This window comes from Fringilla coelebs (assembly GCF_963513975.1).
Source record: "Fringilla coelebs genome assembly, chromosome: Z".
NCBI classification, from domain to species: Eukaryota; Metazoa; Chordata; class Aves; order Passeriformes; family Fringillidae; genus Fringilla; species Fringilla coelebs.
In genome coordinates, this window is record NC_140031.1 from 8,981,781 (window position 1) to 9,009,552 (window position 27,772).

The 27,772-nt window shown below is 56.7% G+C and overlaps 1 protein-coding gene across 3 annotated transcripts; it reads left to right on the forward strand.

The window, feature by feature from the left end:
• The first annotated feature begins 1,560 nt into the window (after positions 1-1,560).
• On the forward strand, positions 1,561-26,701 carry IL11RA (interleukin 11 receptor subunit alpha). 3 transcript variants are annotated; one of them, XM_084224678.1, is made up of 13 exons: positions 1,561-1,692; positions 19,307-19,406; positions 19,755-19,815; positions 19,923-20,089; positions 20,255-20,369; positions 21,196-21,228; positions 21,641-21,804; positions 21,934-22,097; positions 22,201-22,342; positions 22,762-22,857; positions 23,038-23,137; positions 23,758-23,837; positions 23,953-26,700. In XM_084224678.1, exons 2-13 carry the CDS (start codon positions 19,307-19,309, stop codon positions 23,967-23,969), a joined length of 1,239 nt encoding a protein of 412 aa, XP_084080804.1. In that variant the 5' UTR covers positions 1,561-1,692; the 3' UTR covers positions 23,970-26,700. The 3 variants fall into 3 exon arrangements, with proteins under 3 accessions (XP_084080804.1, XP_084080803.1, XP_084080805.1); XM_084224677.1 differs by lacking the exon at positions 1,561-1,692 and adding an exon at positions 9,315-9,450 and having other exon boundaries at positions 23,953-26,701; XM_084224679.1 differs by lacking the exon at positions 1,561-1,692 and adding an exon at positions 14,303-14,342.
• Positions 26,702-27,772: the final 1,071 nt, after the last annotated feature.

Genomic DNA, 27,772 nt, shown 5'->3' on the forward strand with positions numbered 1-27,772 from the left:
GAAGGGGAAAGTTTGGAGCTGGATGGAGGAAACCTCTCTCTGCCCAGGACCAGCCCCTCCTACATCCCCAGGCTCCCAAAATCCACATGAGCCACTAGCTGAGGGAATATTTGAGGAGGCTGGTGGAACCAGACCCCACCTGCAAAGCACCTGAAAGGCCACGTGAGCTGACTCAATGAGGGACATCCCCAGCCTTGACACATCCCCAGCTCTTGTAGTGCAGGTGGGATGGAGCTGGCCACGTGTGGCTGGTGAGGCAGCAGCCTCAGCCACAAGCAGATGTGCCACACTGGGCTATTCCTTGGGCTATGTGGGCACTAAGCCTCAACCATGATTGAGCTCAACACTCACAGTGCAGCCAGGAGTCAGTACAGGAACTGCTCACCCCACACTCAGCCTCCACCTCTCCCAAAGTCTGATATGGTGGAGTTGAGCTGGAATGAAGGAAAACACCAGTTTATTATCATATGGACACACAGGAGGTGGGATAGCTCCTGGGCATGTTTTTGTGGTGTTGAAGAGATAGGATTGGACAACAGCAGGTAGTCTTTTGTTACTCTAGGTTCAGAGGTTCAGGGGCTCAGGGATGTGCGTGGATATGGCAAGGATCAGTTTGTCACTGTAGGGTTGCAGAAGGACCCTGTGACCCTGTTCACTCCTGCCAGCCTAGAAAGACTTCTGGTTTTGCAGGGGAAGTGCTGCATGGGTGCTGCACACACCTGGAATATGTTGCCATTATCTCTGCACAGGCAGAGACAATGTGGGGGGGGGGGGGGGGGAACGCTGGGTCCATCCCAAGGCTCCAGCAGTGCCGTCCTTGATGGCATCACATGGAGAAACCCCAAAGGAGATGTGGCCTCAGGTGCCACCAGAGAGGAAAGTTCCCAGTGGGTCTTCACCAGTTGGCTTCCTGTTGCACACTTCCAACAAATCTTTTCCCTCTTAAGAATTTTAACTGCAATAAAATGGCAAACCAAACCCCTTCCCAAGGGAAAGCAGCTTCGGTAGTGGATGTGTCCTGCAAAAGAGGGATGCAAACACACACCACAAGCTGCGAGGAGGAACGAGCCTTTACTTCAACTCAGGGACACAAACCCCGCGGCCAGATTTCACCCTGAATGCTCCCCATCAAATAAACCACCACAACAATAAACCCCAAAGAAATGGCCAGCCGAGGGGCAAGGGAAACTGAGTCACAGGCAGGACTTGCCTCCGCTCCTCCAGGATGCAGGGATGGGGGCAAGCACGGTTGGTGAATGCTGACCCCCGAGAGCACCGGGGAGGGTTGTGCACTCTCGGGGGGTCCTGAGCCTCAGGGGGACACCCGCGCTCCGGAGGGCACTGCACATCAGTGCGCCACGGTGGGATCCCCCTCCCAGCGCTCCGGCCGGACTGACACTGGGAAGGAGCCCCGGGGGGGATCGCGAATCCCGGGCAAGCGGCGTGCCGCGGGTTCGGATCCCTCCCGGTCCCGGGGGGCGGCTCACAGGCAGGAAGCGTCCCGGGGTGGTGGCGGCAGATTGGCAGAGCCCTGCTCCAATGGAGCGGCGGCGGCAGCCCCGGCGGCTTCGCACCGCCTGCGCTACCGGCCCCAGCCAGCCCGGTGCGGGCGCCCCGCTCCCGCTCCCGCTCCCGGCCCGGCTCCCGCTCCGCTAGCGCCATGGACACATAGCCGCGGCGCCACGCAGGAAGGTAGGGAACAGTCCCCGGTCCCCAGCCCGCGAGGGGAACGAGTCGCCGCCGCTCCGACTTCGCGGTGAGGGACGCGCGGCTGCGGTCAGGCAGCTCCCGGAGCTGTTTGCTGCCCGGGTGGAGAAAGTTGTGCGGGTGTGTGTGGATGTCTGTGTGTCTGTGCCCCCTCGCAAAGCAGTTGCCAGGGACTTGCCCTCCCGGTCCCTCCCGACTGCTTGTGAGTTCCCAGTGCTGCTCCCCCTTCTCCGCCCTCCGCGCCTCCGCCTTGCCCGGAGATGCTCGGGGGATTGATGTTCCTGGGCTGGGATGTTTGAGCCCCTTCCCAGCCTCCACAAACCACCCCCTACCATGCCCGATTTGGACACCCCTACTGTCTCTGAAGGGAGTTTTCTGGAGAAAGACTGGAATGCCAGGCAAAGCGCCCCCCTGGTAGGGCCCCCTCTTCTCCTGGGGGGTCCAGGGAAAAGCTGCTCCCAATTAGGAGAGGCGCTGAGAGAGGCGCTTTCCCATGCGCGGGCGCTGGCAGGGCTCTGCCTGCCTCGTCCCTCCTTACCCCGGGATGCTGTGTCAATCCCAGCTTCTCTGTCCCGTGCCAGCCCCATGAGTGGCCAGCCCTGGGCTGTGCCCACCACCACCCCCACCGACTGGCTGTGTCACCCACAAGGTCCCCTCCAAGCCCTGCCTCTGGACTGGTGAAGGGCTGTCAGAGGTGTCCATGGCGCTGAGCTTGGCTTGGACGTTGCTGTCAGCAACTGTGACCCCACTGTGATGGGGCCTGAGGGTACCTTGTGCCTGGTCCCCATGGATGGAAAGAAGCCCAGCACTGCAGCAGCTCACAGATGTGTTGTTATGCACACAAAGTGGTGTTGGACTGGCTGGTATTGGTGGCATAGCCACAGCTGAGACTTCTGGGTCTGCTCAAGCACTTTGTGTGCCAGGAGGTGACTGCCCCGTGTCTGGCTGTTGTGTTTGCAGGAGGAGGTAGCGTGTTTGCACTCTACCTGTTTACAGGAGGGCAGGTCACAGCTAGGTTACAGCGTGTGCAGCGGCATGAGGCACACATCATCCAGCCTGGCACAGGGAAAGGATCTTCAAAGGGAGGTGTGAGCTGATGGAGGACCTCCTGTGGTAGAGACAAGGATGAAATATGGCTACAATGCCCCCTCATCACCTATACACCCTCTGCCCCACGAACCTGGCATGTTTTGGGCAGAAACAAAGGGGGCAATGTGTGCTCTCCAGAGAGCTGCGAACTGACTGTGGCAGCCAAAATGGGACTGGAGGTGGGGGTCAGGGACAAACTGGTGACAGCAGGGTTGTTCTCAGGGCTGGATGTCACCAGCAGTGGGTGAAGAGGATATGTGGGGTTCAGTAGGGTGGTGTGGAGGGCTCCCTGGAGGGTGCAGCTAATGGCAGAGCCTGCAGGAAGGTGGAAGAAAAGCAGCTCTGGTCTTGTGCTTCCTATTCCAGGAAGAGGAACCTCACAGGGAGGGGAAAACTTGACTTGATTATATCTAATAAGCCACTTTTTCCCTGTCCCAGCAAGCTGTCCCAGCAGCGGGGGGAGGAGGATGCTTGGCCAAGTGCAGGCCCTGTTTGTGAAGGATGAATGAATGACTCACAGCGCACTGAGTCTCCCCGCCGTTTTCATCGTGGCAGCAGCAGCAGCAGCAGTTCCCCTTTGCAGCTGCTGGGCTTATCAGAAGCTGTCATGCTGGGTGGGCACCGAGGTGGCCCACAGCTGCAGCCCACACATGAAGGTGTCCTGCCTCTCCTACCCTTCTCACACAGCTCACCTGGACCATCCTGGGTGGGGAAACCCTCACAGATGGCAACAGTGCATGGCATCTTCACCTGCCATGAACTAGCTGAGCACTCAGTTTAAACCCTTTATTTCCACTCTACTCTTCTTCAAAGGCAACTCCAGGCTCTTCCTGCTCTCACAGGCCTCAACCTCCCTCTGGTTTCCTGCCGAATGCGTTCCTGGAGAGCTTATTCCCCTGTGGGTTTGTGCCAACATTGTGCTTTTAGTTCAAGACCTCTTCTCCCTCTCCGGTGTTTACCCTGCTATATTTATAGCTTCCTTGTTAGGCTAAGCAAGCCAAGGGATTCTTGCCTCCTCTTCTCCCGCGGGTTTGGCTCTGGAGGAAAACCCCTTGTGAGATGCTTCCTGCAGGAGGGGCAGGTGCCGGCTTGTGCCTCTGCTTTTTCTCCCTTTGGAAAGTTTCAGCATCTCTCACAGCTTGTTTCCCCTCCTCTTGTTTAGGCATGAAAGAGGGTGGCTCTGCCCCTGCCCTAGATATAGCCAAGGGCAGAGCTTGGATGGTATGAGAGCTCTTCCCTATAGGCAACACATGGGATCTTCAGCAGCATTTGGGATGCTGATACAATGCCAGCATAAGGGATTAGCCCTGGGATGCCTGAGTTGGCTTGCTGGGATGTTTAGAGAGTTTTTGGTTTTTCTAAGTGTTCCTGTGGTTACCACAGCATTGCATGTGTGAAAATCACCAAATCTCTTTGGCCAGGGATGCCATGACCTTATGACCTGAGTTTCTACCAGCAAATCTCTCTGCACCTTGCAGTGATGGTTTTCTTCTCCCATCCAGGTTATGAAAGTAGGGAAGGGCACAGATGCCTCGCAGCTGTGGTTGAGTCTTCTCCAACAGCCAGATTCCCATGGACCATGTCAGTGGAAAAAGGAAAATTCCTCTGGAGATTAGTAACAGGTTTGCAGGGATCAGTGTGTAATTAGGAATTATCTCTCAAGTTTGACTGCTTCCCAGGTCTCTGAGTCACCCTGGCATGGAAGTGGGATGGGATGAGCTTTGGGCTCTTTTGAAAGGTCACAGCACCTGCAGCCCCTGGAGCATCTGCCAAGCTCTCCAGTACCGGTGGATGGCTGGGCTGGAAGGTGCAATTCCTTCCCTCTAGTGGTACAAGTCTGGGACATGGCGAAAAAATGCTACTTCTACTCTGCTGTTTGAGTTGGGAGCATCCAGGAAAAGAGGGACAAGAAATCTGTCAAGACCTGATTTGCCTCTGTCTTACCAGGACTGCTCACTGAGGTCACGTTGGTCACATCTGACCAGCACAGCTTGTGCTTGCTGCAGCAGTCATTGGTTGTTGCTGAAAAGGCTCTTGAGGAATTTTGGAAGAGAAGATCATGTCCACCTGCTCATACATGTTTCCTAAAGATGCTTTTGGAGAGAACAAGGAGGCTGGAGGGACCTCAGGAGATCCAACATGGTTGGACATGGGGCTGTCCCATGCAGGTGGTGATGGCTTGCATGCAGGCAAGACTGCATTGGCCCAGGAGAAGGGAGGATGCTGAAAGCACTTTGGAAATCAGCCTGGGGCTCCCCAGAGACTGCTCAGCTCTGGTCCATTCCTCTCAGTACGGAGACAGCCAAAATAGAAACCGCCTAATGAAACTTGTTATGGACCCGCTGAGATTGCCGTATAGGGAGAGGTGGGAAAGTTCAGGGCTCCACCATCTAATGAAATCCTTATGGTGGAAATAAAATCATTTGGGCATCTTCTGGTTTATTTCATCTCCCAAAGTGAAAACAAGGCATGCCAACCCTTGTTGAGAAGCTAGCACTGATGACACACTGAGGGGAAGAAGGGAAGGAAGAAGCTTCCAGCTTTGGTGGACCATCATCTCTGCAGCTGTTTGGGGAGGGTCTTCTGACCCATTAACTTTGAGGAGTGTTGTGCTCAGCTGTAGCTAAGTGTCATCCCGCCTTGGGGAGCTCCAGACAGGGCTCGGGGCTGCTGCCTGCCATCCTGCTGGCAGCCTAAGGGGTGTGGATGTCCTCACAGAAGAGCACGTGGGAGGCAGTAGGGCTGGCACAGCATCCCTGGAGCCTCTGCGCTGGCGTGGCTGTGCCTGTCCAGCTGTTTCCTTTGCCTTCCTGTGCTTTCACCATCCCCTTCCTTTGGGACAGAAGGCTTTCATCCTAACCAGACCAATAGTCCCAAAGGCATATCACCAGTCCCTTTTTGATGAAGGTTGGCATGGGCATCAGTGCCTTTTGAATTCAGTAACATCATGAAAGGCACAGTTCAGCCCTTACCTTCCTGCAAAAATAGATAGGGAAAACCAGAAAGGGCTGTCATGAATGGTCTTCATTGTGGTCCAGCCCAGTGCCGTGCCAGTGTTGCAACAGAGCTCACAACAGATGTGCTGCAACAGCCCTGCAAAGGTCTCCAGGGATGGCCTGGCCCAGTGGCCCGGCGTGTTTTTTCACAAGCCGTTGTCACGCAGGGTGCCCAGGCCAGCTGGCACCTCTCCAGACTTCCTTACAGAGCCAGGGCCAGCCCCCGGCTGCTGGGGAGGTCTGCAATAGTCTTTGCTTTCCATGAGTTTTGCCTGAGGCCTCAAGGCTTAGGAGGAGCTGGTGGACCCAACCAGCTATTGCTCCATCCTTGTCTTGCAAGGGCCAACACGCAACCCCGGGGGTTCCTCTGTGCTTCGGCTGCTTTTGATTTTTTTAGCTCCTGCAAGGCTCCCGCTGGGCTGCTCCTTCATGGCCCCCTTGAGGCTGCTCCACCCCATCCTGGCTTTGAGTTTTGTGGCTTCTTGGCTGGAGCATGGCTGTGCCAGGGGAGGCATCCGTTTTCTCTGGCCTCCCTGATCCTGTGTCTAGCTCCATTTCCCCTCTCCAGCTGGGACTGTGCCCACAGTCCTTGCACCCCAGCATACAAAAAACAGTGGACATGGCAAGGAAGATGAGTGCCTCCATTTCCTGTGCTGGCACAGGGAGCAGTCAGTGTGAGGGACTGGTCTCTCAGAGTATCTTGTTGACACAGCTCTTGAACTGCTGTGCATCCACATTCCTCCTTCCTGGCGTTTTGCAGATATGCACTGGGTTCTCTGGCAGCTCCTGGCGCTGACTGGTTTGCCCTGAAGATGCCTTGGAGAGCTCTGAGCTTCAAGGCACTGAGACTTGGGCTTGGAGTGGTCCGGGGAGATGGTGAGGTGCCCAAGCTCAGATGGAGCAGCAGTGGTGCCTACACTGTGTCTGGTGATGAAGGCCTTGAGCAAGGCTGGGGTGCTGCTCCAAGAAAAGGATGGTGCTGGGGCAGCACGTCCAAACTTTGTCCCCATGAAACATGTCCCCAGTAGGGTTCTTGATGGTAAGCTATGCATGGAGAACTTTCTTCTCCAGTGCCTGGAAAGGTCTCTGAGAGCTTTTTTTCACCTATTTTCCCCACCTATCAAGGACGGAGGGACTGTGCAGCAGCATTTAACCCTCCTAAAATATGTGGGGGACCTCACATTGCTGCGGGTGACATGGCTGCTGCATCTCCATCAGCAGCAGCATTTCAGGGATGGCAGCACATGCCTCTCTGCCATCCCTCACCATAACCAGAGGAGGGTGGAGCAGAGCCAGAGGCAGCATTTGCGGCCAGCTCTATGAATTTCCAATTACCAGCTCGCCTTGCCACTGTGTGAGAGGTTCCTGCACCTAATTTTTGGTGAAACGATCCATTTTTCTCAGTAATTTAATAGCGTGGGCAGGCTGCTTGCTGTTGGAGAGCCAGCAGTGAGCACCGAGGAGCCTGTGTGCCGGGCTGCCGGCCTTAACCACCTTCCCTGGGAGACGCAGGAATGCTGACCTAATAGAAAAGACATTTAAAGAGGAGTTTTGGAGAGCAGCTCAGCTCAGATTCAGCTCATGCGCATGGCTGCTGATTGTAACAGGGTCTCTCCATGCTCCAGCAGGTCCTGGGGACTGGCATGGGCAGTGGTGGCATCCCTGATGGGACACAGGCACTAGGACACAAGCCATGCCATCAATTGGCACAGTAGTTGCTTTATTTTCCGGGAAAAAATTTGCTTCGGGGGGGAGGCCGTCACAAGTTGTGAACTGAGGCTGGGTTCAGCGCCCGGCTGCGGTTCTCCCAGGCTGGAAAAGCCGTCGCGTTTTGCTCTTGACATTTTCCAAATGAGATGTTTTGATTTATTCTTTCTTTTTTTTTTTTTTTCCAATTTATTTTATTCCCTGCCCCAAGGTAATGTTTGGAAGACAAATTTAGCTCGATTTAACTCAAACTTTTTTTAAAAAGTAAAACCACTGAAAACTAAACAAGGCCTATCATTTAGAACAAAATGTTTTGGTTTTCATTTTCCTTTTGGCATGAAAAACACAAACTTCTTTTTTTTCATTTTCCTCTTGACCTACAAACAATTTTACCATTTTCTTTTCTCCTCCTTGTTCGTTCCCAAGACCACATTGTTCATTGTGGCCAGGAAACAGGCGAGCCCTGGTGCTGTTCCCAGTGGGATGGGGGTCCCAGGGTGGATGCTTTCCTGTGGAGACCAGAGGAATCTTGCAGAATCAAGCAGGAGCTGCTCTGCCTGCTGCCAACACTGACTCAGCTGGGAGCTCCTTGTGGAAAAGGGAGGCCCCTGGTTGTGGGTCTGTTCCAGCTCTCTCAGGGGGATGTGAACCCCTGGGCAGGGCAGAGCTGTGCTGCGGGTGCTGTGCTCTGCTGCTGGGCATCCCGACTGAGAAGGGCGAGCTCTGGCATTGCCTTCTCTCCTTGTTTATTCAGGTTTAAAATTAATCTGACCTTCCCCTGCTCAGACTTGTGCAAACACGGCACGTCCATGGGCAGGGAGCTCCTGCCGGCCTGAGGGGAGGGAGCCCTCTCTGTACCCAGCTTGTGGCGTTACTGTCCCCTCTGGATGAGGTCCCCACATGGATCCGGGTGCTGGGGGATTGTGGGGCTTCCTCCTGGCAAAGGCATCTCTGGCCGCCCATCAGCCCACGGTTAATCCTCTGCTGCAAGCTGCCAGAAGACTGAGTGCCCGGATCAGGCGTCTCTGAGCTGGACCAGGGGTGGCTGCAATACTTCCATCCCGGGCAGGAGTCCGTGTACGGCAGCCAGCGATTGTTTCCCCAGCCTTGACCCCCTCCGCTCCCTGCCAGCCCAACCCTTCCACCCTTTGCCAAATCCCAGCTCTCCGCTCTGCCCCAGCCTCGTCGGGAGTCAGATGGGCAGGGAGCAGGGAAGGGGTGATGGGGAACAGCACCGTCGCCAGACCTGGTGCAGAAGCACGCACCCGACTCGTCCACCACCTGATTTTATTTTATTCCCCTCTCAGTGCCTCGCTGCATACCACAGCCGTGCTTTTTATAGCCCCCAGCTGCAGCCTCGGCGTGCTCCCAGCCAGCTCCCCGCCGCAGCCCCGCTCGCTCCATGCCAGCAGCCCCGGCCAGGGGGGGGATGGACGACATTCCCGGGGTCCCTGTGGCGGTTCAGGGAGCGGAGAGCCTGGGCTGCGGAGGAAGGCAGATCATTAAACCCTAACCCGGAGCCACGCTCCCGTGCCGGCGGAGGCGTTTCCAGAGCCGCATTAGTCACCCCCCGTCGCAGCCGGCACGTGCCGCGTGACAGGTCGAGGCCGAGCGCTGGTGGCCCGTCCCTCGCTGTCCCCTCTGCTGCTACCCAGGGCTGGCTCCAGGCTGCCCGAGCCTCCAGCTCCTTCCATGAGCCAGCTTGCTCTGCCGCGGAGGGGGTGATGTGTCGGCGAGAGGGGTACCCCCTCCCACCCCTCCAGCCCCGACTGGCCCCCAGCCTCTGGCGCGTTTACAGAGGTTACAGGGAGATTAGAGGTTCCTGCCCACTCCCCGGGAGCGCTTTTACGAGCATCTGGGGCTCGCTGCTGCGTTTCCACTTCTCACAGCCGCTTCCACAGCTGGGATGCTGCTATGGGATCCGGAGCGAGGAGGAGGAGGAGGAGATGAGGTATGAAGCTTTGCTGCAGGCTGGGTGCCTGGAGCACCCCTTTGCCGGGATGTGGGGTTTGCAGAGCGGGGGCGGCCAGCCAGCAGGCGGGGAGCGAGCATCCTCGCTGGGAAGCAGCGGGGGGGCCCCCGGCGCCTCGCTCCCCGGGCTTTCTCCAGACGTGATTTCACCACTGCGGGGAGGGAGCGCGGCCAAGGGACAGGCCTTGCTCGCCCCGGCGGCACCCGGTTCGCTTGCCGGAGCCTTAGTCATTTGGGCCGTGGCTGGGGATGCGATGTGCCTCGGGACCCCGTGGAGCAGGGGGCTTGGAGAGCCTGGACAGGCAAAGGGAGAGGGATGGGGGAGGGGGGCCTTCCATGCTTGCAGCACAAAGTCCCCTCCTTACTAAGCTGGGAAGGGGGGCAGAAGGCAGTGGTGAAGCCAGATGTGCGCTGGGCATCTCCAGCTGAGCAGGTGGGCCGGGATGGAGCCACCCTCGCTCAGCTGATGCCTGCAACTGCTTCCCAGCCTCCTGCTGTGACTTTCCAGAGCTGGACGTGGCAGCATGGAGAGAGAAGCGATGCTGTGGAGAGGCAGCATCCTGCTTCAGGGATGGATTCGGGGAGATATCCCAAGGAGAGGGCTTCTCCAGAGGTTTGTGTGGTCCCTTGGGAATGGGAGGAGCCCCATGGGACCCTGCCATGTCCCCCTTATTTTGGATGGGCACAGGGTGTTGGGTGCCTGTGAATAATTTGAAGTCTTGACCAAAAGTCAGTCCAGCTTATTTTACTTCCAGCGGGGAGGCAGGGAGAGGCCAACCAGTGGAGTACCAGTGGTGCTGCCATGTGGCTGCTGCCAAGCAGCTGGAGCCTGGCAGCCTTGGCTCCATGCAGGCAGGGCAGTGGACAAGGGAAAGCAGAGAGAGCTGTGGGGGTGACAAGGAAGGGATGTGCCAGGGTGGGTTCTACAGAAGCACAATGTAATGTTTACCCAATATGGGTCAACATTAGAGGGGGACCCTCCCAAATCTTCTCCCTCTTGGAGACAATGAGTTTCAGTCAATGAGGGATGGAGTCTCACTGACAGCACCTCAGCCCTTGGGTGAGCTGGGGGTGGCTGGGGGGGCTGTGGGAAGGGGGAGCTGCTCCTGCTGCCGCCCAGGTGCTGAGCATGACGGGAGAGGGGAAAGCCTCGGAGACTCGTTCTGAAACAAGGCTGCCCTTTTCTTCTACTTTACGACTGCATTTTAATATCCACAAACATCCCGCCCTCCCCGGGCTGCTGCCAGCAGAGCCTGCATCGCCTGCACTTGGCCTGCCGAGAAACCCTGGCCAAACCCTGGGCCCCAGCACAGGGGAGAGGATTATTTTTCCCCCCTAGTTTTTTTGTAAGATATGTTTTCTATAGCTCTAATTGGATGGGCTTGAGTCCCCGCCAAGGCAAACACACCTGGGGGAGCCTCACTTTACAGACCCCATCTGCTGTGCCGGGGGCTCTGCTCCCCACACAGCCGCTGCCTGGCCCCTTTATAGGGGAGGGGGCTGCTGGGGTTGGGGGGGTAGGACCGCTCCCACACCAAACCACTGAGCAACCTCCGTGGAGGAGGAGAACCCAACGAGGCGGCGCAGGGAGATGGTGCAGAGGCAGCGGGGGCACCCGGCAGAGCCCTGTCCCACAGCAAGATTCCAGCCCGGCGTGGAGCTGAGGTATCTCTCCCCTGCCAGTGCTGCTGCGGTGGCACAGGGCTCTGTGCCCACCAGGGTGGGATGCTGTGGGTGGGAGATGCAGCAGGTACCAGCAATGTTTTGCCCTCCTGGGGCGAAGAACAGCATGTTCATCAAGGGGTTGCAGTCCTCAAAATCTGCATATGCCTGGGGAGGGAGTATGAGGGGGTTCCCCAGCATGTCGGGTTGTGTTTCGGGCTACAGGACCACCTACGCTGTGAAACCCATTTAGGGGCTGTTCTGGACAGCAGACAAAGAACATCAGCATGCCAGACCACTATAATGGCTTGCATTGACATCCGAATCCATGCTGAACTGAGCTTTAGGTACTTCTTCCTGCAGCTGTTGGCTTTTTGTGGGGCTTTTTAGCTGGGCTCTTCCCCTTCCAGTTGTTTCAGGATCTACCTCCAGTGCCCCATTACCAGTGGGCAGAGCAGTGCTGGCACCCTTCTGCCAGGGTCTCATGGGCTTCGTCTCCTATCTGTACTTAGCCAAAGCCAAGAAAGCTGTTGGGGGTCTCTGGTTCACCTACTCTGGGACCAGGGTGCATACCCTGACAGCACGATGTGTGCCAAGGAGCTGCAGCACACTCAGGTGGCACCCAGCACTTGGCTCATCCTGGTGTACATTTTTTCCTCCCTTCCACACACCATCTAACAGGGGTGTGCAGGGCACAGTGCTGTGCCTCCCCTCCATCCTTGGGGATGTATCAGCACACCATCCCTTCCTTCTCCAACCTGCCCTGGGTCACCCAGCTGCACCAAAGAGGCCTCACGGCTGCAAAAAGCACTCCTGGTACTCGAGGTGCCACTGACCGCTCCCAGGAGGAGCTCTGGCACCTTCTGCACCCTCTCCCCTCTGCCTGCAAGGGGTAGTACTGTGTTTTCTTGGTGTGCATTGCCACACACACCCCCCAGCGCACCCAAGTACTTTGCACCAGCGCTGCTGACTTGGAGCAATAAGAGCTGAAGTGGAAGCTTAAAATAGAAAGCTGGGATCCAGCCTCACCAAGGCCTGCTGTCTCACTTCAGGTGGATGGGATGAGCTGTGGGGAATTACACAGGCTGGAATGCGCCTCTCTTCCCCTCTGGCCAGGCCAGAGGATCTCTCTGTGCATGGCGGGGAGCTTTGGGGCACAGTCGGAGCTGTGGCAGTGCACAGGGCAGCTCAAGCATTTAGTGAAGAATTTTAGAGCTGTCCTGGCCTCCAGTCAGAGCAGGCTGCAACGGGAACATTTCGAAATTCTTTTGGATGAGGAAAATTCCACAGGCAGCCCCCCTCCAGAGAAAGTTTGGGATGGCTGAAATGTTTGGAGTGAGAGGCTGCTTGCTTTTGTTTACTCTGAGCTATAACATTGGAGGGGGGGAATCCAAATTTTAAAAGAGAGACAATAGGAGCCTGTAAACAGAGCTGGCCCCGAGTGGGGCTGGGGCTTCTCTCCAGCACTGGGGAAGGAGATGTGTCAGCACACTCACTGCATGGCCCTGCTTTTCCCCTCTTGGATACAATCACACTTAATCTTTCAGAACTTGGCTGGGGTTTTTTTCCCCTAGCAAAAAACGAGCCGGATGGTGTTTTTCCAACCTTCTCAACTTAGGCAAGGCTCAGCCCCCATCCCCTGGCCCTGTACTAGAGCCCCCATGTTTTCCTCTTCTTCCCACTTTTTTGCCACGTTTCCATCTCATTTTGGCTTGGGCACTGCCATCTAGTTGGCTTGGGAAGAACTGTGGTGTGGGGGCATGGAGGCTGCCCTCAATGAGGTGTTTTCCCAGCCTCTGTTTCTGCCATGTGCTTCGCAACCAGCTGCCAACCCGGAGCCACCTCCACGTGGCAAATTTGATGACCTTAGAGGTCTGTTCCAATCCTAATTATTCAATGATTCTATGAAAGCAGGTAGGGTTGACTCCAAGCTTGGAGAACACAGGTCATGGTTATCCCACCAGGTGAAAGAGACTGGCACCATTATCTCCACATCACACATTGTTGGGGGTCTGCAATTTCCATCCCCCTGCCCCTCTCCCACTGGTGGTGTACAGGAGGTTAATGGGACACCCTTTGCTCCTGGCTTTATTTGGGCCACCCCTTGCCCTGGGCTTTATGTGGCTGCCCAGGTGGTCCTTAATGACTCCTGAAATCCTTCTCTTGCCCAAAAGGGATTTTGTTTTGCAAAAGAAGTGACAGCAAATTGCTAGCTGGGGGAGCATTTGTGTAAGGTGAGCTGTTTATTTTGGCCCTGCTGCGTTTTGGCTGACCCATGCGCCTTCGTGCCTCAGGGATGGAGCTGAGCCTGATGGCTCTTGGGCTCTGGCCAGCTTTGGAGAAGGGGGAGGGAAGGGGGAACATCGCCTATGGGGGATGCTGTGGGGCCCTGCTCCTGATCAGAGTTCCCAGCCCCAGGCTGGAGTTCATGAGGAGCATTGGAGGGAGCTGTGTGTGCCTGGGATACTCACAGGTATGTACATGTGTGTCTGTCCCCTGCATTTATGGATGCATGCGCTCTTGTATCAGCTCCAGGGCCAGCTTATGGGGGAACTTTTTTTCTGGGAAGTGCAGATGGTCCCGGGGGAGCAGGCTGCAGGCTGGTGCCCGGCTGCTCTGCCGTTCTGGGAGCTGTGTGCTCACTTAATTCTCTGCCAGCCTGGGCTGAGCCCAGGAGCAGAAAAATGTCCCAAATCCCAAAATGTTCCTGGGACAGGAAAAGCCTTTCCCACCCTGCTGTAATCACAGGGTGGCCCAGCTCTCTGCTGGCAGGTCCCACCCCTGTCCCCAGATCCAGCACTGTGCCCATCCCTGTCCTGTAACCGTGTGCCAAGGACAGTGGGGATGCAGCACCCCCTCCCACCAACTTCCATGCCTCCACCCTAAAAATAATCTCAGAGCTGTAAAGAAACCCACCAGCACTGCAGCTACAGCACTGGTAGGTGTCTTTACAGCCGGGAGATTATTTTTAGGAATGTCTCTGGCACGTGGCTTTGGAGAGAGGAGTGTGGGGATGGGGATGGAGAGGGGGGCGCCCCTTCTCTCCCCCTTCTGAATGCAAGTGCTGCCAGCTGGCACAGTGTCAGGGCTGCTGGCTGCTAACAGAGCCCTCGCTGTTCTGGCCCTTGCCGATGCCTCCAGTTACAACCAGGAGCCAGAGAGTTCTTCCTGCAGGATGGAGCAGAGGAGAGCGGAAATCAGGGCATTGGGGTGAGAGTTTCCCGGCTGGGGTAGGAGCAGAGCCTGACCTCCGTGGTGCTGCTGGCATGCTGAGGTGTGTAGGGGCCCCCCAGCCCCAAGCACCAGGAACTGCTGGCAGTTGCTGGCTCCACAGAGGAGAGAGGTTGATGCTTGGGTTATGGAAGGGTTTGGGCTTGGCTTTGGACACCAGCGGGGCTGGGGTCAGCTGGGTATCACCAGGGCGTTGGTCTAGTTTGGATGGAGATGTGCATTGTATCTGGCTGTGGACACAACTGGTTCCCTGGACGACGTTGGGGTTATCCCTGTGTTTGGGCTGAGCTGGGCTTAACCATATGCCAGGGTTGCATTTGGTTTAGCTCCATATTTGAGCTGTGTAACCCCATAATTGGGCTGTACTGAGGTTAACCCTGTGTTTGAGCCGAGCTTTGGGTCAGCTCCACTCCTGAGCTGTGCCGAATTTAACCCCACATTAGCATGGCATAACCACATGTTGGACCTGTGCTAGGTCCAGCCTCACATCTTGGCGGAGCTGGGTTCAGCCCCACTCCTGGGCTGGGCTGAGTTTAACCACACATTTAGACTGCCCTGGATTTAATTGTCAGTCTGGGCTGGGTGGAATTTAATTCTCCTTCTGGGCTGTGGGGTATAATCCAATATTTGGGTTGCCCTGAGTTAAGTCCCGCATCAGGACTGTACTGGGTTTTGTCCTATGTTAAAACTCTGCACAGGTCTTATGGGACTGCACTGGCCTCACAGGGGGAAGATCCCAACTGGTTTTACTGGTTTCACTGGGATAATTCCAGTGTGCTGGGATTGCACTGGCTGCAGCCATGCATGTGTGTGTTCTGGAACAGCCCAGCATGCATGGTACCCCCCCCCTTCCCCCAGCAGACCTTTTTGAGGTCCCCAAGGCACTGGGGTGAGGGGCTAGGGACAGTGCTCAGAGCATCACCCGTGCAGTGCCCAAGGCAGACAAGGCATTGCTTCAGGGGCTGCTGGTAGTCCTGGAGGCTGTGCATGGCCCTGGTGGGGGTGGGGGACATGGTTCCCTTCAGTACCCACTGCTGGGCTTTCTCTGGGCACCCAGGGGGGGTGCCAACAGCATTTGGGGGACAGGGGTGGCTGTTGCAGAGAACCATCCAGCAGTGGGCTTGATGCCCCATCACAGGCACACGTTCATGCAGTGATGGTGGAAGTCAGCAGTGCTGCAGGGATGGGGTGATTCCACGGCACTGGGCAGATCAGCAGCCACAGGGACCTCAGACCATGCCATGGCTCCTCAGAGTGAGGCATGGTGCTTCTGCAGGCCTGTCACGTGCAGAGGGATTAGCAAGGCACAGCTCCAGAGGCACATTTCCCCACAAGGAAACAAGGAGAGGAGAATTCCTGCAGCATTCTGCATTTCAGCATAGGACATTTTTCCTACAGCAATCACTGGCAGACAGGAGAGTTTGTAGCACAGGGCCAGGGATGCTTCCCCAGCTCAGGGGATGCTCAGAACGGTGCCATCTCTGGGGCATTAGAGACAGCTTTGGGTCTCTGCCCATGGCTTTTTGCAGGTGGGTGACTCCCATCAAGGCCTGGCACAGGGTAGGCAGAGCTGCTAAGTGCTCTTGGCTTATTTGCCATATCTCTTGCAGCAATGCTGCCCCTGACCACCCTAGGAAGAGGTTAAGAGGCACCCCAGCTTTCTGTGCTTAATGGGGAGCATCCCAAGTCTTCACACTGCCATCTGCAGCCTTGAGGCACAGTGTCTTCTGCTTCTGTCCCTGTCCCCATCACCCCAGCTCTGTGTGCAGCCCATTTGCTTTGAAGACCAACTTCAAATGAAGAAGGAAAAGAAAAAAAAAAACCAAAAACCTAAAAAAACAAAACCCAATGTCTTTCAAAATTCTGAACACAATGGAAAGTTGGCTTCCCCCAGGAATCTGTGCTTGGCTTTGCCAGGCCATGGCAGGGCATGGCACAGATCAGCTATTCCCAGGGAACTGTTACACCCAACGTGGGCATTGGTGTCGGTGCACATGGCCATGATTTTGAGGGAAGTTTTGGCTTACAGCACTTCAGTTTGCATGCAGGAAAGGGCTTATGTCAGGATTTCTCCCCACCACTGCCCAAAAACTTTTGCATGAGCTCAGATCCTGCCCAACAGAACAGCAGGATCAGGGAGGTATGGAGAGTGAAACCTTGCCTTTCTGGCTCACACCCACGGGTGCCAGAGCTGCCTGGTCACCCTGGCCATGACAGTGACAAGAGCATCCCGTGCTGAGGGAGCAGGGTCCAGCGCTCCTGCCCTTCCCAGCAGGACCAAACCACACCCCCAGGCTGAGCTGGGTCCCTCTACCCTGGCTGTGGCAACGGGATGTCACCCAGCCTGGGCTGGCGGCAGGCGTCTCTGGCCAGGATTAGCATGAAGGGAGGAAGAAAAGCTCTGATTGTTCCCTCTGCCCCGGCTCGGCTCCAGGACCACTGTGCTGGGACTCTGTGTCCCCAGAATGTGTCACTGCTGGTGCAAGCATCAAGGGATGTTTTCTCTGCCTGTGTGCCTATCTGAGGGGGTGTGGAGCCACCAAGGAAGGTAGGCCTGGCCACTCACACGCTTGTGTTCATTTGCACGCCTGTTTTTCCCTTGGCCAGGGAGTTTGGTGGCAGAAAATAAGGGGATCCTTTCTGGCCAGGCTGTCTTGTGACACCTGGCCCCCTGCCCTGCCTCTGCACCTGGGGCAGATGAAGGCTCTGGGTCTTCTCCGGCTCTGTGGCTCTTTCCCCTTTTGTTTTTGGTCTTTGGGCAGGCAAGAAAGGGCTTGCTCCTTCCCTCTGCAGTGATTCTGTGTCCCCAGGGATAGTTTTTGGCAGTGCTCATGTGGGTCGTTTACCGAGTCAGCATGTCTGGAAGGGCTCAGTGCTGCCTTCTCACACTGCACTGGCAGGGGTGCCCCTGAGGGAGGGGAGCTCTTGGGGGAGCTCTTGGGGTGCTGGGTGAGGATGGGGAGCACCCTGGGACAAAGGGTGATGAGGGGTGGAAGATGAGGACTGGCCATCAGGATGAGCAGTCTTAGGGTTAGGTTTAGGGTTAGAGTTAGGAACCACTAGGATTGGGGTCTAGGTTAGTGGTCCTTAACCAGAGTTAACCAGAGTTAACCACCAGGGTCATTATGGAGAGGGGCTGCATACCCTCTGCAGTGTTTGAATGAAAAACCAGGGTGGTCATGAGAAGAAATTATTTTATTTCAAAGCTATTTTTCTCTCTGTATATTAACACACTCTTCCTTCTTCCTGACACACACACATACACCCACTCCCCTTCCTCCTCCCCCCAGAACTATTCCTTCACTCTAGCCCACGTGGTTTTTGGAGTTATTTTTGGTCACCGCTTTTAAGAAAAAATATACTCATTTTTGTCTCTTTTCTTTCCTTTTTTTTTTTTTCCATCACCAAAATATTTTACTTGCAGGCCAAATGTTCCCAGTTACTTACCAGCATAGTTTTGGCAGAGACTTTTTGACTGATATTTCTTGAGAACATTTCTAGGGTGGTTTGGTAGGAAAAGCTTATGACAGTCTCATGAAATTATTTACATTTGGGGCTTGTGTTTGAGGCTGCCTGGCATGCTCAGAACGGGGTTGATGTGGGGTGTCACACGCCTTCCCCCCTGCAGCAGATTGCCTTGTAGCTCTTGCTTCCTTCACCAGGCGGTTTGGTCTGTGGCCATGGGCAGTCGGCCACAGGAGGGGAACTAGCTGCTGCTCTGGGGTGCCTTTGCTGGGCTGGAGCATCCCTCCCTCCACTCTCTCAGCTGTTCAGCCCAGGGGGACACAGATTTATGCCTACAGATTTATGCTCTTGGGGCTGGCAGGGAACTCACTGCCTTATGTGCTCTCAGCCCCTGCCTGCAGCTGGGAGCAGAGCCCAACAGTGTGGGTATAAATAAACAGGCCTGTCCAGTTGTGAGGGGTGGGCACGGAGAAATCGTTCATTTCTGACTGACAGAGACTGTGTGGCACTCCTGGTAGGGATAGTGTGATGCTTGCCAGGATGGATGCCCTGGGGTGATGCTTGCTGGCACAGATGGGGCTGGGACAGACAGGGTGACACCGACTGATATGTCCTGCTGATGCCGGACTCTGCAGGCGGGTCTAGAACCTTTAGGGTAGTGCTGGCTGGCACAGAAAGAGTGCTGGATGGGGTGGATATCATAGAGCACTGCTGGCTGTGATGGACAGGGTGATGGTGGTAGGACAGGACAGGGCAACACTGGCTGTGTTGGCCAGGATGGCACTGGCTGATGCGCCCACAGTGGTGTAGGTTGGGATGGAAAGGGCGCACATCTCTGACCCTGCATCCCCTGCCCCTCTCACTAGTGATCACTGAGTGTGAGGAAGGGATTTCAGCCCCATTCTCCCACAAATGGAGACTTACAGGACCAGCCTCACAGTGGGTGCAGGCATGGGCAGTGATGTGAGACTTGGTACAACCTGAGCTATCACAGCCCTGCTCTCCCCGGCTGTGTGAGCCTGTTTAGATCTGATTGCTGTCACCTGCCATGTAAATACAGGCCAAAATTTCCCTTTGGTCCCTTCCCATCCCAGCTGCACATGCACAGGTCTCTGGACCACCCTGGGGTTGGGAGCCAGCCAAGGCTCCCAGCACAGGATTGAAATGGCAAAGACCCCTTAATCCCCCCAACCCATACAGCCCTAAGCTCCTGGTCAGTGTTTGCCTCCTGCATCCCTGCTCCAGGCATGGGGTCTGCTCAGCAGCCAGGAACCAGCTGTGACTGTGGCACAGACACTGCCAGATGTCCCAGCTGGGGTCCTGGGATTCAGTCCTTGTTCTGTCCCCAGCAGGATGGGATGAGATGAGAGGGAGATGCAGGATCCAAGGCCCTGCAGAAATACTGTGGGCTGTGGACTGTGTCAGCTGCCCCACTGCAGGGAGTAACACTCTCTCCTCCCCTTGTCTGCCTCCTCCAGATGCACAGTTCCATCCCAAGCCTGGGCAGGGTGATGGTGTTCTTTGCAGCAGCCCTGGCATCAGCCTCCTTTGCTATCCCTGAAGACTGGGGAGAGGAAGGTGAGAGCCCCACCAAGTGCCCCCATTCAGCACCCCTCCCCACATCCCAGGCGTGAGGACCCTGAGGGCACCCTATTTCCCCCAGACAGGAACAGACCTACCAGGGCTACATGAAACACAGCCCTACATCCTACAGTGATGGCCAGCCTGTGTTTCTGCTCATTGCCCAGCCCCAGCTGGGACGAGTCCTTACTAGTCCCCTGTGGTGGTACCTGCGTGAAGCCAGTGCCCATAACCAGTGCCCACTGTGTGTTGGATACAGCCCCAGGGGCGCCCCAGCTGCCCTCCCAGCCTGTTGTGGGGTGGTATGGAGTGCTAACACCCCTCTGGGGATGTGTGTCCCTCCAGGCGTGCAGTATGGACAGCTGGGGACAGACGTGACCCTGTCATGCCCTGGTGTCCATGCCAGGTAAGTCTTCTCCGTCCACATCAAGGGGTCTATCCAGTGGGATGGTTACAGCGTGGGCCTGGGCATCCCTGCCCTCTCACTTAGCCTGCCTGGTCTCTCCTCCCCAGCTCAGCCGTGCGGTGGAGGCGAGTGGGAGCCACGGCGCTGCCGGAGGGCTCAGCCATCCAGCAGAGATCCCTGGTGCTGCCGAGTGCCAGCCTGGCCCTCGGGGGAACCTACAGCTGCCACGGCGAGGACGGCAGCCTCCTGCACACTGTGTCCCTGCGTCTGGGGCGTGAGTAGCATGCCTGTGAGCTGGCCTCTTCTAGGGGGAGAGTGGTGCCTGCAGCCCTGCCAGGGCATTGCCAGAAGGGGGCTTGGTGTTGACCAGCCCCCTGTGTGCTGGAAGGGCTGCAGGATGGGGGACTCCTCACTGACTGCTGTTTCCCCCGGACCCCAGACCTGCCTGGAGTTCCCTTTGTGTCCTGCAGAGCATCTGACTATGAGAATTTCTCTTGCTCCTGGACCTCCAGTGTGGAGACCTTCCTTCCCACCAGATACATCACCACATACAGGTGAAGTACCCCCACAGGGCATGGAATGGGCTTGTTATGGTGTGAGCTCTGGGTCACAGCCAAGGATAACCACCAGATCCATCTGGCCATCCCACACATGCCCTGGGTTCACCTCCTGCTCCAAGGACCATGCTGCACCCCAGAGCGGGTCCTGTTTTGGGGTGAGCAGAGCACCAAGCCTTTGCTTGCTCTCAGTGGGGGTCTCAGCAGCACTGGGGGCTGGCACAGGCAGGCTACCTCCCTGCTGACAGCTCTGCCAGCACCAGAGGGGCAATAAAAGAGAAGCAGGTCATCTGCAAGCCTCCACACTCCGGCATGCTTTGGGATGAAAGGAGCCCTGACAGCATTGCTGCTTCTAATTATCCCTGCAAGCCAAATTAGCGGGCAGCTTTGAAGTCCAATGGAGCTCATAAAGCACAGCCCTGCTGAAAGCTGCAGGAGCCGAGGGCTTGGTGGGGAGGGGGCTGAGTGGAGCATCAGGGGCTCCACAGGGAGGGGGACTGGAAGCATGGGATTTGGCAGGCATTAGCGGGAGGGTGAAGCCAGGCTCTGGGGAGCTGCTTTTATCAGTGTCTTTGCTTCTGTGTGATGAAATCCCAGGCAGGGAAGGGTGTCCCATTTCTTTTCCCTGGGATCGCCAGCTCCTGCCGCCAGGTTGCTCACTAGAAGAGCTGGACACGGTTCTGGCTCTTTCCCCCATGCTGTCCCATGCGTATGTCAGCATGGGAGTATGGGGACTCCTGTCCCTCCTCTGGGTCATGGTGGGGTCCACTTTGTGCTGCCCCCTCATCCTAATCATCTGCTTTTCCATCTGTCTCCATGGCAGGAAGAAATCCCTGACAGGAGAAGAAAAGCGGAGGTAGGACTGACTCCCACCCTGCTCCTGCTCCCTAGGGACTGGCCCCAGTCCCAAAGGCTTTGCTGCTATCTTCAGCAGGGACCCTAAAGTAACAGCTGGGGGTCCCCATTAGGGAGCCAACTACTTCCCAGCTACCCTGGGAGTCTGGGAGAAGGGTTTGCCTCAGTGAGAAGGGTTTGCCTCAGGGAGGGACCTTCCCAGGCAGAGTGTGGAGCTGGGATGAGGGTCCCTTCTGTCATGCTCCAAGGGATATGCCAGACTCTGGAAGGATGAGTGCAGCTGGGCCTGAGGGGCTGCCTCCTCCACAAGGGTCTTGGCACAAGGGTCTTCCATGGCACCTCCTTGGCAGCATTTGGAAACTCTGCAGGGTGGGTGGGTGGGAAATGTCACCAGCCTGCCTCCCTGTCTGCAGGAACAAGAATGGGCACGTGGGGCTGTGCCTGCAGGATCCATCCCGCCCTGGCACCTGCACCGTCCACAGGTCAGAGTTCTGGAGCTCCTACCGCCTGAACATCACCGAGGTGAACCCCCTGGGCTTCAGTTACCGCCTTCTTGATGTCACCATGCAGGCCATCAGTGAGTCCCCATCCATCCATCTGTCTGTCCCACTGTTTGTCCATCTTTGGGGAGTTAACTGAGGGGAACCCTACACCCCTGTGCACACCAGTGCGGGGTCACAAGGGCTTCCTGTCCTTTCCCACACAGTTAAGCCAGACCCTCCAGAGGGTTTGGTGGTGGAGCCCATCCCCCTGGCCCCACGGCGACTCCACGTGAGCTGGAAGTACCCTTCCTCCTGGCCAAAGGAACCCCACTTCCAGCTAAGGTTTCGGCTCCAGTACCGACCCGTCATCCACCGTTCCTGGTCCGTGGTAAGTGTGCAAGGAAAGACAGGGCCAGCACAGGAGCAGGGAGTGCATGGGGCCAGGGAGAGGTGCCCCTGCCTGCCCCACAGCTCCCCTCTGCCTGGCACAGGTAGAGACGGTGAATCTGTCTGAGGTTATCACGGATGCCTTCGCCGGGCTGGAGCACGTGGTCCAAGTCAGTGCCAAGGATTTCCTGGATGCGGGGAATTGGAGCGAGTGGAGTGCTGAAGCCCGGGCAACACCAGTCAGAGGTGAGAGAGGGACAGGCTGCAGCCCCCAGCAACCTACCACATTGTGCCATCCCTCCCCAAAGTCCCTCCAGAACTCTGAACTTCCCCTCTTTAGTCCCTTCCCCATGGCGCTCATTCCTCCACATATCAACCAGAGTGAGTCTCAACTCCAGGACCACTTAAGGCAGGGAGGCAGAGCTGCAAGAGGACAAAACTGCCTAAATCTCCCAGCACATGTCAGTCTGCAGCTGTGCTGATGCCATTTTGGGATTGCCTCCCACAGGCTTGGGACAGAAAGGAGCTTCCAAAGCACCATTAGCACTTCAGTGGCACCCTTGGGCTCGTGGGACCTCTGGGGCACAAAGACACCCTTCCACACTCCTCTCTGTGTGTCCCTGGGGTGCTTTTGGTGAGTGTTTCCATCCCTTCTGTCCTTCCAGACCTGGTCTCCACAGCAAGTGAAGAAACCACTACAGATGCCAGACTGGAGAGCCTGGCTGAGGAGCCCTCCCAGGCTCCCAACCCTGAGCCCATCAGTGAGTAGAGCTAGGGGTGGGGGGCAGGAGGGCCATGTGTGTTGCTGAGAGCAATGGGAAGGATCTCTTTCCCCATGCCCATATGTGGCTGGGCTGTTGGAGTGTCCAGGAGCTTGCCATAGGGTCCCCGGGTGCTGGGGACTGTGACATCCTTCAGCTGTGACCATCTCTCTGTCCCAGATGGCAGTGACCCTTTGGAGAAGATGGCCGTCATGGTGTCCCTTGGGATCTTTGCCTTCTTCATCCTGGCTGCTGTTCTTGTCATCACCATCCTCATCTGGTAGGCTGGGTTTGGAGAAGAAGGGGCTGTTCCCATCCCATTCTGAACCCTCAGCATGGAGTGCCCTGTGATCCCCCAGCCCTACTCTGGGGTCCCTGCCAAAACACACCCAGTGCTGCCCTGTAGGGCGGTTTATGCTCCCCCTGCCCCTGTGCCTCACCAGTGCCTCTTCCCAGCACACCCATTACTGCCCAGCTTGCCTGGGTTCTTTCTAACGACCCCAGATCCAAGGGACCTTTCTCTGAATCCTCTCAAGATGCTGCTCCTTCTAATAACCTCCCATAGGCTCCTGCTGGAGAGTCTCACACTCCAGAGTCAGCACAGACGTCCCTCCATGTGCCTTTGGTCCTTGGGAATGCTGTCCCCAGGTCCCCTCCCATCCTGTCACCATGGGATCTCCCTGCCATGCTCTGTCTCTGCTGTCAGTCCCTGTTCCCATCCCAGTGCTGTTCTATCTGGTGACCAGTTCCTGCTGTAGCCATGGAGCAGGCCCACAGGAGAGGTTAAGCTGAGCTGGGCACAGCTGGATGGAAACACAGCAGGATCACTGGGAATCTGGGCAATCCTGATGCTCAGGGAGGCAGCTTGGGGTCTTCAGGTGCCATTGCTCTCATCCCCAGGCTCCGGGTGAGGAAACATGGCAAGGACAAGACCAAACCCAGCTTTTTGGTTGCTGCCACCCACTTGAAGGCGCTACCAAGTGAGTCAGGGTGCAGGGTGGGGAATGGGGAGGAAGGTGGGGCAGGAAATGCGGAGCATGGGGCAGATCAGAGTCCCCAGTGTCCTCCTTGACCCCCTGTCCTCTCTCTCGGCAGAAGCTCAGGTCCTGTAGTGAGTCCTGGCCGATCCCTGCTCCCTGCACCCGCTTGCCCACGCGTGGGACTTGATGCCACTGCTGGCCCCCAAGGACCCCACGCCTCCTGGGTCACCCCACAGCTGTGGACATTGCCGGAGCCCCCAACACCCTGGGGTTGCAGGATGGATCCTAAGGAGAGAGGCTCTGCTCTCAGGAGCGTTGGACTGCCTGAGCCCACCAGGAGCCAGCTGGAGTCACTTCAGGCTCAGGGTGACAGGCCAGCTCCACCTCTGAGCGCTGCTAAACCAATGGGGATAAGACACTGAGCCAGCCCCACTGCACTGCCTAGTGTTGAGGGGGACCATGGGTGTAGGCTCCGGGGGTGCCGGGCATCAGTGCCAGACCAAGGGGTGCTGATCCCTGCCTGTCACCCCCCCAGCTGCCAGCAGGCAGAAGAGAACACTCCCTGCCCCTTCCCTCTGCCCCAATCCCCCGTGCTGTGGCTGGACAGCAGAGATGCCAATAAAGGGGATATGCCAATGCTATCATTGGCACTGTCCAGGCAAAACCCCTTTGCAGATGACACTGGGCCAAGGGAGGGGATGGTCCTTGCAGGAGGTGCACAGGCAGCAGGGCTGCCTCCCAAACTGTTCAGCCCTCTCCCCAGGTGCATGCAGGGGCTGAGAGGGACCCATGCCGAAGCTAAGGAAGAGGATACAGACAGGCAGATGTGTGGGACATCTCCCCTGCGCTCTCCAGCATGACAGCTGAGACAGGACCCTCTGCACAGCCCCCCTTGCTCTGCATGTGGCCCCCTTGCTGCACCTCGACCCGGCCCCTCTAATGGCTTCCATGTGTTGGCACCTCCAGACCCCGGCGCTCCGTGCCAGCAGCCCAACGAGATCCAGATGGAGCTGGGGGGAAATTCAGATAGCAGCAATGTGTGGAGCACGGGGAGCAGAGCTAGTGCAGAGTGGGGACCCACCTGGGTCCTGGGGCTGCCCGTGAACCCACGATGCAGAGGAAGTCTGGACTGGGGCAGCCACAAAGGGTCTTTGTGTGGACTGGGTTGGAGGGAGCTGGGGCAGGCTGTGCCTTTTGCAATGTGTTGTGTGCCCACAGGCTCCCTGGTGCTCTCACTGGGTGCCCTGGTTGTGGGGTCATGAGGGCTCTCCATGCTTGGCTCTGTGGGTTTGCAGCCCCTCACTGTTCCTCTGAGCACAGACACACTAAGTGAGAGAGATGGGGGTCAGCCCTCTATCTGCAGTGTGCTGCTGGCATGGCACTATCCCTGACCAGAGCAGAGCTCTCCACCGGGCAGGTAAGGCAGATCACCAATCTGGGGAGGTGTAAGGAGCCAGATCTTGCTGGACTTCCCTGCTCAGCAGCCATCACACCTCTCCCAGGTGTATCCCATAGCTTGACAGCTCCAGCTATATCACACTGCCATGATCTGCTGTGCTCTGGTCCCCAGCACCCAACCCAACCAACACCCATTCAGATGTGTCACACAGTCACCCTTGTCATGTCATGGTCACCCTTGTCTCTTCTCAGTCCCTAGCATGGCATGGGCAGCCTTCACCATTGGAAACCTCCTCTTATCACCACCAGATCCCAATCCTCTGCCACTATGGAAGGGATCAAGGCAGTGGTTGTCCAGAGATGCTGTAGAACACAGGTGATGTGCATCCCATAGCTGTGGCTCCAGTGTTGGCAAACAACTTAGTAATTTCTCAGCATCTGGTGCTGGTTTAAAGACAGATGCCTGCTTGAGATGTAGCAGCACAGCAGCCAGAAAATGGGAGACAGCAGCTCTGGCCCCTGTAATCTGCCTGCTTTTAAACTCCAGAAGGTCCATGCATGCTCCAAATAGAAGTTTGTTTCTGCTGTCTGGGGAACCCATAGATCTGTGGTCCCTGTGTGCCAAGCCCTGTGTCCCCTTCCTTAGCTGGGCTTGCCTGGCCAGGCAGTAGGGACACCCAATTCTGGTGACCGGGGCAGCTTCAGGGCAGGAGGGGCACATCTGGTCCTCATCACTGCATCCTGCTGCCCATGGCCCTGGAGGGTGTCCCCTTTCCTCTCTGATGTAAGGAGTCATGACCTGCCATCCATTTGGCAACTGAGATACCAAGTGCAGGCAGGGGGTCTGCATGCCACCACAAAGTCCTGCCTGCCTGCACTGCAGCTTCCTGCTGAGATGCCCCATGGCTCAGCTTTCTGCCCCAGCAGCCTGAAAATGTGACACACAAGCCTTGGGGACCCAAAGGAAGCAGCAAATTCTGTGCTTTGGGGAATAAAGGTGCCAGGAGCTGGGCGCTGCCCTCCCGGTTGCCACAGGGAAGGATGCGCTGGTGCTGGACGTGGGCAAACAGGGCTTTCCAGTGGACTGACAAGATGCAAGGGGAGGGCTGGGGTGAGCAGCAATCTGGAATAAAGGAGAGGGATCCAGATGCCAAAATCAACTTTGTCTTCAAGCTGTGGAGAAGAAAAACAGGAAGGGACCATGAGACCAGTCCCAGTGCCGGCACCTCCCTGTCCCACTGTGGGGCCAGAGCACTTCCTCCAGGCTTGGGCTCTCTGGTGGCTCACGCAGCTGCTGAGTGAGCAGGAGGCTTCCTGCTGCAGGCTGGAGCCCTGCCTGGACGCACCCTGCCCCAAGTAGACAGAGGCACATCCAGACTTGCCTTTGCTGCCATATCCCACCCACCCCAGGGTGGGTGCTGTGCCAAGATCGCCAGGGGAGCTGGTACGAGCCAGGCCTGGAGATGCTGAGAATGTGCCAAACCATGGACTGCATCCACATGAGGCAGGGATGGGTCCAGCTTCCTGGCATGGAAGAGGGACCAGCCCAAACCCAGCAGGAAAAAAAAGTGCAGGAGAACATGGCCTGGGATATACTTGGTTTGAAAAATTTCCATCAGCCAATGCTACACACCAGGGAGGGCCCCCAGCACTGAGACACACAGACATCCATATCCATTGTCTCCATCCAGCACAGGGTGACCAGATCATGTCTCAGGCAGGGGCTTGTTTGGGAAATCCATAGCTTTGGCAGAAGCCATTGCAGCAGGGCACTGGTTGTGGGCGGTTGTGCAGCGCTGCCTGGGCTGTTTGACTGCCACCAACCCTGCCAAATTTCTGAGCTAGCCCTCAGGATTAGCCTCCTCCTCTCCCTCCCTCGCTGCCAGGATCAGCCCGCATTTTGCAGGGGAGGAGGCGAGTTGCACAGGACTGTGAAGCAAAACAGTCTCAACTTACCTCTCATGGCTGCTTCTGCTTCCTTCTGTGCCAAATCCTGAAACAAGGAAAGAAGTAAAGGCAGCTTCAGCAGAAGAGCCATGAAACATACATCTATCTATATGTGTCATGAGATGATGCAGAGAGCAAAGGGTGCATACACAGTCAGGTCCAGCAGGGAGGGAAGGAGGATGCATGGATTGAGGGAAGGAGACATGCAGATGTATATATGGATGTGTGGATCAGTTGTCAGAGGGAGAAGGGGATGGATGAATTTATAGATTAATGTATGGATAGGTATTTGGACACTCAGTTACCATCCCAAGCATCAAAGATGCTCGCTCTGCAGGGGCTGACTTGTGAAGAGAGATGAGAGGCCCATGGGCAGAGAGCAAGGATTGTGTTTGGGAACAAATCTTGGGTGTGACCTATGCACCCAGTCTTCATATGAATGGCATCACAGCTGATGTGAGGAGACAGAGCCTGAACTGTCACCAGTTCAGGTCCTGAGAGTACTGGGGAGAATGTGGGCCATCTCCAGAGGGATTGCATCCCCCTCAGGAGCTGCTTCCATCTCACACTGCCCAGACACTGAGAGAGTA

Bases quoted from the DNA above. Each gene is read 5' to 3' on its own strand.
- IL11RA (XM_084224677.1), top strand. From the start codon at position 9,406: ATGCTGCTATGGGATCCGGAGCGAGGAGGAGGAGGAGGAGATGAG. The intron at 22,098-22,200 runs GTAAGTGTGCAA...TGCCTGGCACAG, and splicing joins TCCACCGTTCCTGGTCCGTG to GTAGAGACGGTGAATCTGTC. The intron at 22,858-23,037 runs GTGAGTAGAGCT...TCTCTGTCCCAG, and splicing joins TCCCAACCCTGAGCCCATCA to ATGGCAGTGACCCTTTGGAG.